This window comes from Corythoichthys intestinalis, chromosome 18 (genome assembly GCF_030265065.1).
Source record: "Corythoichthys intestinalis isolate RoL2023-P3 chromosome 18, ASM3026506v1, whole genome shotgun sequence".
Classification (NCBI taxonomy): domain Eukaryota; kingdom Metazoa; phylum Chordata; class Actinopteri; order Syngnathiformes; family Syngnathidae; genus Corythoichthys; species Corythoichthys intestinalis.
In genome coordinates, this window is record NC_080412.1 from 44257893 (window position 1) to 44269385 (window position 11493).

The 11493-nt window shown below is 39.2% G+C and overlaps 1 protein-coding gene across 3 annotated transcripts in view; it reads right to left on the reverse strand.

Moving 5' to 3' along the window:
• The window catches only part of LOC130906198 (cell adhesion molecule DSCAML1-like), a 148904-nt gene extending 137638 nt beyond the window's left edge, over positions 1-11266 (reverse strand). Inside the window, exon 1 of one of the 3 annotated variants that reach the window (XM_057820233.1) lies at positions 10986-11262. In XM_057820233.1, the coding sequence (XP_057676216.1) occupies positions 10986-11028 (43 nt within the window). In that variant the 5' untranslated portion in view covers positions 11029-11262. Of the gene's footprint in view, positions 1-10985 lie in introns of all 3 variants that reach the window. The other 2 variants (XM_057820234.1, XM_057820235.1) reach the window with 2 other exon arrangements.
• Positions 11267-11493: the final 227 nt, after the last annotated feature.

Below are 11493 nucleotides of genomic sequence, written 5' to 3' on the forward strand. Positions count from 1 at the left end.
ATAACATTCGTAAATGAATGGCTTCTGGTTTTTGAAATGTAACTAATCTATTGTGATAAAACAACAAAATTGCAATAACTGCATTAACCATCAAATTCTAACTGTAGTCTTAAAAGAAATCTGAATCAGGGAAAACATTATAATAAAATAATGCAAACTGGTTAAACTTGAGAGTAGCTGAGATCTGTAATGACAGAACATCGCTCCAATGATATCTGGCGCCATCTAGCGTCGTGAATGGGTATAATGTCTTGACCGCGAATATAAGACGATCCCCCACTTTTTCAGTTATTTCAATGCAAAAAACACAGTCTTATATTTGGGACAATACGGTATTTTCCTGAATCGTTTAGGACATTCTTCACCTTAAACTTGTCTAAATTATTGAAATTATAACATATACATAACTTCTCAGTGGTAAATATGATCAGATTTCTTCTTTTTATTTTTATTAAGTCAAAGCAGGACATGAACAAAAATCTTTTACTTTGGAAAACAACAATTCACTTTTTTGCCAATTTTCAGACATCTTACTGTCTAAACCAGCTTCTTAATAAAGCTACAACAAATAATCAATGAAATCAATTTTTCAATTAGCTGCCTACAAATTTGAAAATCGATACAGTTAAAGGAAATTGTCATCCATTTTGTCTATTGCTACTTACAACATGCAAAAAAACAACTTCAAGCTACATTGTGAAGGTAATTTAAAGAAGTGACATTTATCTGATTAATCTATTAATCGTTTATTTAATCGTCCGATTAATCAGTTATGAAAATAATATTTAGTCGCAGCCCTCGTCTCTACATACAAAATTTCAACGGGCAAATATTGCCTCTTGCTACGAAAGAAATTTCAGGATACGAAAGGGAAAAAAATACAATATGATTGAAACTCGCAGTTTACTGAACATAACATACCGAATTTTCTGCTATAAAAGGCGCACCTTATATAGCTCATTATCGGCTAATCATGGCAGACATTCCCTTTTCCGCAGCTCCATCTAGTGGATGTATAACGCAATCCCAACCACTACTACTACTACTGCCCCTTAGCACTCTTTATATGAAAACAGTTTTGAAGGTGCGCCTTATAGGGTGGAAAATACGGTACTTATAGCTGCTCTGCCATTGGCTATTGCCTAGCATTCCTGGCATCCAATTGGCTAAGAGGGACCTCTACTGTATGTCTTTGTGTGTATCCCAGCGCCCTCTTCATTCGCCCCACGCGTTCCAAAAACCTTTACACGAGTATCAACTTTGTTTCTTTAACTCATTTGCTCCCCAAAACGTATAAATACGTTCTATTTTTAATTGTTTCAGTGTCCCAAAGACGTATTTTTTATGTTTTCTTTCACAAGAGAGATTTGTGGGTTCTGTTTCAAATTAGCTCCAAAGCACAATGCTGAAAATCCATTTTGAAGCAATAAAACTGGCCACTGGAGGGCAGTAGCGCATTTGGTAAGACCCGCAACCCGATTCAATGGAACGAACGGCCAGGCCGCACGGCCGGGGCGCCGGCGGAAGACGACCAAATGGACATCCAGGATGCCAGGCGGCGGACGACTGAGCAGAACAACCGGGACCACCAGTGCAGCGGACGATGCAGTTGAGTCCGTGCTGCTCGCCAAGCAAAGACAGGCGGGCGATGAGGGAAAAGTTTACCCCGGCTGTCGCTGCCACAACAGCGTCATCTCTCAGTTAGTTATGTGTAAATAAATTGTTACTTTGCTATCGAAAGCTCTACGTAATTGTCTTGTTGTTTATGTTATTTTGCAAAAGAAAAACATTATTCAGATGTTTGGGATGTCACAAAAGCAAAAAATAGCTGTGTTAAAGTCAAAGTTATGTTCCAAATGTATGCTTTTACAAAAAGCTCAATTTCTCTATTTTTTTCATCAGAAATTGGAAAATTGCTCAAACTTAGCTATTTTCTAATGCTGATTTCGAATGGAAAAAGATATGTTTTTCTGCTGAAAGAAAAGAGTCTAATCTTTCATTTGGTGGGTTCCATGTTTATATGGCAATAGAACAGAATTTTCTGTGGGCCTTTCAAAATCAGTCAAAATCCAGTAAAACGGCCGGGATCGAAGGGCCTTGCTCTGGTGAAAATGGCTGAGAGTGAATGAGTTAATGGTGGAGGATACGCTGCCCTCTGGTGGCAGCGTTGGGTCTGGCTTGACTGATGCCTTATGACCAGTGTTGTTAATCTTACTGAAAAAAAGTAATTAATTATAGTTACAAATTACTTCTCCCAAAAAGTAATTGCGTTAGTAACTCAATTACCTGAATGTAAGAGTAATTAGTTGCTTGGCAAAGTAATTGGTGATAATTACTTTTTTTTTTCCCTCAAAAAAAAACATTGGCCACACTATGTGAAGTTTTTTGTGAAGGTTTTTGGTACAATTGGCCCGAGCCCAATTCTTTACCCTAATTTACCCTTTACCCTAATTTACCCTTTACCCTGAATCAACTGTTAAAAGTTGTTAAAATTGCTCCCATTATTGCATTAGCTCCCTTCTCTCGACTTTCGACATATGAAAAATTTAAAACTGTTTCATCATTTAAAGATAGATTCAAGTCAAGATTTTGCCGATTTAAAAGTATTTTAGATAAAAAGTTACTTAGGTTCGCTAGGAAGGTTCTCTACAACAGAGCCGTCCTAAAAAGTCTACTGCTTTAAGATGGCGGCTGTCTACTAACTCATTTAGTGCCATGTCTGTCATTTTGCATCTAGTTATATCTATGTACAGTATATGTGATATCTACCATGTCTACCATATCTACCATAACATGCGGGCGTAGTTTGTACTAGCTATCGGCTACAACATGTATTATTGGAGCTACCTAGCATCGCGTTTGCTCGGCGTCACAACTTTCTTGCCTCCTCCCTACTCCTGCTCTGCTCTATCGTCTCGGTGAGTCCGTCTCCCTCAGACTTTTCGACCAATATAGTAACGCATAGCAACGCATGCCTTTCCGTCCTCAGTAACGGTAACGGCGTTGCCAAGATGAGAAAAGTAATTAATTAGATTACCCACTACTGAAAAAAATAAGGCCGTTAGTAACGCCGTTATATTGTAACGCCGTTATTAACAACACTGCTTATGACTAAGCAGACTATTGTCTGGCATGGGTAAAGGACAGCTGTGCTCTGGTTTGGCACACATAAGGCTGTAAGTTGCTTCTGCTAATATATGTTTGTGTATGCATTTGTAATTAAGTTTACAGCTACAGTTTGGGGAGTTATGTGTGAACAATTCTATTAAATGCTTTGTTTGATGTCTGTCAAGCTAAACAACTTCACGTTTAGTGAGGACAAGTCATTAATAAAGTGAAGTAAATAATAAGATTCTATAAGGTACATTTAGGTACTGTTTGTGCGGGAAAAAAAAAAGACTGGAGGCAAAATGGCGGACGAGACCCCGGTGTCGTATAGTCGAAATCTTGTAAGTTGAGTACGTCGTAACCTGGGGACTACCTGTACTCGTAATCGGTATCGGTCCTGAAAAACTCATATTGGTCAACCTCTACTACTTAGAGAATTTAAGTTCTGAAACTACTTCCAGAACCAATTAATTTCGTAAGTAGAGGTACCACTGTACAGGTAGTCCCGGGTTACGAACAAGTTCCATTCCTACACATCGGAATATACCCCTTGAATACCCCACTATAACTATCCAAAAAGTCCAAAGGTGTTGTATTTTATTTAATGGTGGAGGATAGATTGCCCTCTGGTGGCAGCTTTGGGTCTGGCCTGACTGTCGCCTTCTATGACTGTGGAGAAGACTCGGACATCTGACATGGATAAAGTGCTCTGGTTTGGCTCACATAAGTTGTAAGTTGTTTCAGCTAATATATGTTTGTGTATGCATTTGTAATTAAGTTATGTGCTACGGTTTGTGGACTTACGTGTGAGCGATTTGCTATGAGAATTGTAAATAGCATTCGTAGCATTTAAGCTAGTACACTTTTGTTCGGAAAATTAGGCTAATTTAATCAACTAAATTTACATATTGATCAAACTATATCGACGTTTGAACTTTGTGTCAAGTGTTTTATTGTTGAAAACGTGTACATACGTGTGTTACAGTTTTATAAATTGTCAAAAGTGAAGGACGTAAAAAGCTTCAAAAAGCACAACTGCTTTGCTTGCGGTCTGTCAAGCTGAATAATTTCACGTTTAGTGAGGACAGAACAAGTCATCTTAAAGTAAAAGATCCTGTGAGGTACAATTAGATACTGTTTGTGCGACAAAAAAAAAACAAGAGACAAAATGGCGGACGAGACGCCAGTGTCTTAAAGTCGAAATCGTGTAAGTCAAGCACGTCTTAACCCTAGGACTACCTGTACTAATTAGGGGCGTGACAAAATATCGAAACGGTGATATATCGTGATACTTTGTATCCCGAAAGGTTATCGATATGCTCCTGCCAAGAATCGAGATATCGTTTTAAAAAGGTGTCAATGTTTAAAATAAAAATAAAAATGAACGAACAAGTTGCTAGCAAAATCTTCCACCATAATAGTATCTCAGTTAACTCTAAGGTTGCATTGACGGTGCTCGACGCTCAATCAATTTTTTTTTTTTTTTTTTTTTTTCAACGGGGATCAGAAGCAAGTGGGGCAATCCACATTAAGGAGGCAATCCGCAGTAGATGTGCCCATGATTCATTCATCAAATCCCCCGTAATTTTTATTTTGTATAACAAACAAAACAGAACAACCAACCCGAAAAAAAAACAAAAACCAAAAAAACAACAAAAAAAAAAACAAAAGACATGCTCGCTCAATCAATTTAGACTGGGAACGTTCGTTCATTCGAAACCAGAGCATTCACAGTCATTCTGTCCGATTTTCAGGGCATTTTAAGGTCACTTGCTGTTCATTTTAGGGCATATACAGGTCAGAGTTTGAGTCACTGCCTTCTCATTTGGGTGATTCCCAGGTCACTTCCTGTTCTCTAATGCAAAATAAACAGGAAGTGACCCATAAAATACCCCAAAATCAACAGGAAGTAACTGAAAATCAACAGGTAAATTACCTTAAATGGCCCAAAATGACCTCATTGCTTGGCATTGACTGCCACTGACGGCCATAGACGTTCAATCCGTTTGAAGTGGGAGGGATGGCAGCGAATGAATTCGCTGCCACCCTCCCAGTTTAAATGGATTGGACGTCTACAAGTGATGAACTCATTCCAATTCACAGCAGAAGCTTGTTTTTTTTGTTTATTAGTTATTTGTAGAATATCCTTGAATGATTTCCTGAGCAATGTATCGATAATCATTGTATCGCCATATCGTCAGACCATCGTTATCGTGAGCTTTGTATCGAAAATCGGGTATCTTATCGTGAGATACCAAGAAGTTCCCACTTCTAGTACTAATAATCTGTATCGGTCCTGGAAAACTCATATTTGCCGATCTCTACTACTTACAGGATTTTCAAGTTACAAAACTACTTCCCCAGACAGCAGAAAGACATTGAATAAACGTTGTTTTTCCATCAAAATCATCAGTATGGTTGACGTCGAAATTTTCAACGTCGAAATTTTCAACGTCGAGTGACGTTAAAACAATGTTGTTCCATGGTATGATAGGCGATGGTTGGGATAACATTGTTTTATAGTTGATGAACTAATGTTGGAAAATAGTTGATTTTTGATTGACTGGGAAATATGATTGAAAAGTCGTTGAATTATGGATGAGCGGGCGTTTTGGTTGAAAACATAACATTGATTCAGTGTTGCTCCGATATTGTTAATAATTGAAATTAGAGATGTTCCGATCGATCGGGATCGCGTCCGATCAAGTCATTTTCAAGTCAAGTATCGGAATTGGCAAAAAAATATCGGCCATGCCTTGTCTTAATATATTTATATTTTTAATTAAATCATTTTCTAATTGTATTTAACGTTACAGACACAATATGTTACACTCATCCAGAGTCTTTAGTTTAGGATTAAGGTAGAATTATCAAATTTATTCAGATCACGGCGGTAATTAATTTTTTTTTTATGTTTCAGGTTAAAATATTTAACACAATTAATGCATGCGTTGCACGACCCACTCACGCATTGTTGCGCTCAATCTGTAATGGCGCCGTTTTAACTATATAGAGAGATAAAGGGCAGCGTAAAATGAGTAAAGTGAATTTTGGCAGCCTTTGGAGCCTTTTTTTGATTGGCTAAAGCCTTACAATCCCTCTCCCTATGATTAGAAACATCATGGGAAGCAATTTGGGGAAGCAAGGTAGCGATTGATCTTTTTCTTGACACCTTATGTTATTTCCCAACGCAGAGAAGATGTATCAATTGGTGGCACTACGCACAGTCATGGTTCCACTTCCCATCATGCATTAGAGCATGGCTACAGTATCATTTACTGAAAGCTCAACAAATACACTAGATGGCAATATTTAGTCACAATATACTAAGTCACAAGTCTTTCTATCCGTGGATCCCTCTCACAGAAAGAATGTTAATAATGTAAATGCCATCTTGAGGATTTATTGTCATAATAAACAAATACAGTACTTATGTACTGTATGTTGAATGTATATATTCGTCCGAGTTCTATTCATTTTTTTCTCAATGCATTGCCAAAATGTATATGATCAGGAAAAATTATCGGGAATGGTTGGAATTGAATCGGGAGCAAAAAAAAAAAAAAGTAATCGGATCGGGAAATATCGGGATCGGCAGATACTCAAACTAAAACGATCAGGATCGGATCGGGAGCAAAAAAACATGATCGGAACAACCCTAATCGAAATGACGTTTAGGTTTTGTAAGGATTTCAACGTTGAAACAACATTAAATGAGGGCGCAAAAGTGACATTGCTTCAACGATATAAGATCGACAACGAAATGTTGATCCAACATACAGTGTATCACAAAAGTGAGTACACCCCTCGCATTTCTGCAGATATTTAAGTATATCTTTTCATGGGAAAACACTGACAAAATGACACTTTGACACAATTAAAAGTAGTCTGGGTGCAGCTTATATAATAGAGTTAATTTATTTTCCCCTCAAAATAACTCAAAATATAGCCATTAATATCTAAACCCCTGGCAACAAAAGTGAGTACACCGCATGGGAACTACGCACATCCCTAAATGTCCAAATTGAGTACTGCTTGTCATTTTCCCTCCAAAATGTCATGTGACTCGTTACAGGAGTGCTGTCAGCATTACTGCAGAGATTAAAGAGCTGGGGGGGGCGTCAGCCTGTTAATGCTCAGACCATACGCCGCACTCTACATCAAATTGGTGTGCATGGCTGTCACCCCAGGAGGAAGCCTCTTCTGAACTCTATTATATACTGGACTGTCTCAGGAAATTAGAATACACAATATTCTAATTTTTTGAGACAGTCCTGTGTATATATACAGGACTGTCTCAGGAAATTAGAATACACAATATTCTAATTTCCTGACTGTCTCAGGAAATTAGAATATTGTGTATTCTAATTTCCTGAGACAGTCCTGTAAGCTGCAGACAGACTACTTTTCATTGTGTCAAAGTGTCATTTTGTCAGTGTTGTCCCATGAAAAGATATACTTAATCTTCTGCAGAAACGCGAGGGGTGTACTCACTTTTGTGATACACTTTATGTATTAGTTCAAGTGATACATCGTTCGATTCAAACCTTTGTTTTCAAAAACTACTAAAGAAACATTTTGAAAACTTCCAGAATAAATGTCTGGATTGTTTGGGAAATTTTAAAACAGTTAAATTGCAATATTTAAACAGAATTTAATATATATTAACATACACAATAATCTCTTAACTATCCAGGAATGCAAAAAATTCAATTGTCTTAATACCACTCAACACTGTCTGTCTAAATAAAGAATTTAAGTACAACTGCAAAAACGTCTTAGTTAGGGTATACCAAAACTAAATAAAAATGGGACCTTCCTTCAGGTAAAACACTAATGCTTTGGCCTACAAACACAACCAAACTCAGCAAAAAATGAAAGCTCCTTTGGGCTGCTACGAGGCCACATAAATAAAGCAAAAATGAAAATTGGGGAGAAGGGCTTAAACCTTGGTTCACTACATTTCTCACAATTAACATTAACAGATGAAGACACACTGAAGGACATTTATCTCTAAGTTGCTTCCAGCTCGAGTTTTGCAGGTTAGCAAACTCATACAGTTTAATGTTATGCTAGTTCTGATGCAGGTCGTGATAGGTTTTGTGTTGGTTCCCTCCTCGTGTGTTCCTGTGAATGCCCATTGATTTCACTTATTGTTCCTGCTCCTAGTGTATCCGCCAATCTACATCCTTCTGTGTCACCCATCTGTTCCTCGTTGTCTCGTTACCCCTTGTCTCTGTGTGTATATAAGCTCCCAGTTTCTTTTCACTCCTTGTTGCATCATTGTCAATGTCCGTGTGCTCGTCAGCGTTTGTTCTCCACAGTTTTCGCCGTCCAAGCCCTTGTGTTCCTCAGTAAGTTTTTGATACCCAGTCTTTTGTTAGTAACAGCGTTTTTTGTTTGCGTAAATGAAACCATTTTTGCTGTGTTCATCTGACTCGCCTCCCTTTCCCTGCATTTGGGTCCACACTACCCGCCTATCCTGACAGGTCGGACTTTCAGGAGCAAACTTAGTGGTGTGTTCCCCACCTTCACAACATTGACGTCTTTTTACATTAATTACAGTGGTTGCTGCTGCTGCTGCTGGCTGAAATAAAATTCCCTCGTCTTCGAAGGGGGCGGAGGTGGCAGCATGTTGTATTTCTGTCAGGGCTGTGAGTGCGTGTGTGTGTGGGGGGGGGATCATGTCACCAGCCAATCAAACGTGTGTTTGGGGGGGGGGGGGGGGGTAAAAAGGGGTAAATGTCAGCCTGAACATAATTAAAGTAATTCACTTAATAATAGTAGGGTCAATTCTATCCATACAATATATGGAAAGAATCTCAATTACCTATATAACTGACCTCATGATATAATGCAAATAAGGTTGCTTAAAAGTTGGTGGGGACAATTTGAGCATCCTGAAAAGTTGCTAGTGTCATGTCCCTACCGTCCCTATGCAAATCTACACCCTTGCTTTATTTACACCCTTTTTCAATTCAAAAATGTTTAAAAGGCTTCTAAAAATGGACCATTTTAGGCATTTTAGGTCAACAATGTCTCCAAATGATTCATCAACTATCAAATTATTAGTCGATTAATTAGTTCATTATAAGCCTGAATGGCGACAGACGTCCTCTCATTTCAACTGGGAGTGCTGACAATGAATGAGTACCACTGACGGCGATAGACGTCCACTCCAAACCCAAGCGGAATGGACGTCTCGCACCGTCAATGGCAGTGAAAGAGTTAAATGTCACGTGGAGAGCTGCCTCATAACGTCGCCCGAGTGGAGTGGGGCCTATTGCCGCTTTAATTGTGCAGCCTTGCCAAGACAGCACTGGGAATTGGACTGCAGGGAGGGAGTGAGGAAGGAAGGAATTTAGCATATTTCTATTTGTGGAAATTTCAGCTGCACATGCGGGTGAAGGATCACCTTCTTGCTTCATGAGCTTCAAATTCACATTTTTGAAAGAAGGCCCACACGTATACAGGCCGCCATACATCAAATCTGCTTTCGTTCGTTCCAAGCAGATTAAATTGGATTGAGAATCAGAAATGGGAGGGGAAAAACTGGCAAATTTTTGCAGAATATTCCAAACTGGTCAAAAATCCCCCGCACTGTGCTTTCAATAAGGAGCTTTTTTGCGCATTTTTCATGCACTTTTTGCGTCAATTCAACTTACATTTAAATTTGTATGCGTAAAATACATTCGTTTGCAAGGAAAATAAGGGCGTCCCCGTTTTCTGGGGGTCCAGCTGCACAATTAGTGAGGAACATGACCGGGCAAGTCTGCAATCTGGTCCCCCGTCGCCTGCCCGTATGTGGACACCCTCATTTGCGTAAATTCACATGAAGAGGGGACACCGTGACTTCATTAATTCTCCCTTCGGGTGGATTCATAAAATATAAATAAAGACCACATGTGACATGGAAAATAATAAGACTGGAAATGAAGAAAATTATACGCATGCACAATTTCATTTTCGAATGTCACCTTCGTTGATTAAAAAAAACAAAAAAGGCCCGGATGTGGAAATGGTGCTTAATTCCTGCAATTTTCGATGCAGGTGTGTCCAGATTAAAAAGAAAACACTTTAATAGCAAATGACCAATTTGGGCAGCAGGGCTAAAGATTTGCCTCATATGAGAGGCAAAAAAATGAATTTCAATCAACAACATCGTCCCTTGCATTTCTAAATAAAGTCCATCCCTGTAAACGTCAAAGCGGCTAATTGCACCAATTAGGGCCTTTATGCGGGTTTATCCCTATTTGACTAAAAGGACCGTTGTCAGGGAAATGTCTTTTGTTCATCATCATCATTACTGGCACTAATTACAGCAAATTAAGCGGCTGAAAATATCCTGATGAAAAACCACCGCTTTTTTTTTTTTTTTTTGCGGAGGAGCGATTGAACACGGCCTTATCAAAACAGCCGCAATTAGCGAAGTAAGCGCAAATAATCGTTCCAAACTACACGCGTGCTCCGTGCAAAAACTTTAAAGAGTGCAAAATTCGTTGCGACGGACACGGAAGACTGGACGATTTGAATGTTTGCCACCTCTCTCGCTGGATTTGCTCCTCATTCTCTCCATTCAGCCATTTTACATATTCATAACTGGTAATGCGAAAAACAATCGAGGCGTCGCGGGCCTCGAAAGCATAACAAAACACACTTTTAAATCTCACTTTCCCCACAAAATATCCACATTAGAAACGCTCGTTTAGTTATTTGCTGATTTGTAAGCGTAATTTGTCTTAATTAGAAAGCAAAACACGACGCAGCCTCGGAGCTCGCATCGAATTCAGGCATTTTCCAACATTTCAGATTTCGGATTTTCTCAACTTGGAAAGCATCATAATCACTCTTAAATGGCAACATAACATTTGTCTTACCTTCTTGGAGAGAGTACAGCAGGAGTAAAGTTACAAGCCACATGCCATAAATAGCAGGTATATTTTTGGGAGATGTTTGCAATCCTGGCAAGATGAGGCGCGGTGTTTGTTTTGTTTATGATTTTTTTTTTTTGTCCTTTTTTTTTTGTCCTTTTTGGGGGGCCAGGTGGGTCTCCGTGCCGGACTGGCGAGTGTGCTCCCCGGAGGTCTCTCCAGCCCTGCCGCCCCACTAAGAATGGATGCAAAGGAGAAGCGCCTCAGCCCCGCCCATGTCCCCTCCTCTATTCGCGGGACTAGCGCGTGAACAAACCCAACATCCAAATCTATCGTATCTCGGAGAGATGGCAGTGGAGGAGCATTTTTCAGTGCCATTGACGTCGAGAGTCGTCCAATCCGTACATCACGCAAACGACGCTGAAAAATCATCAGTCAAAAAAAGCAGGTTCCTGTATTAACCCCATGAAAAGTACATTTAAATCCAAACCTGGAAGCAATAGTGAAGTACTCA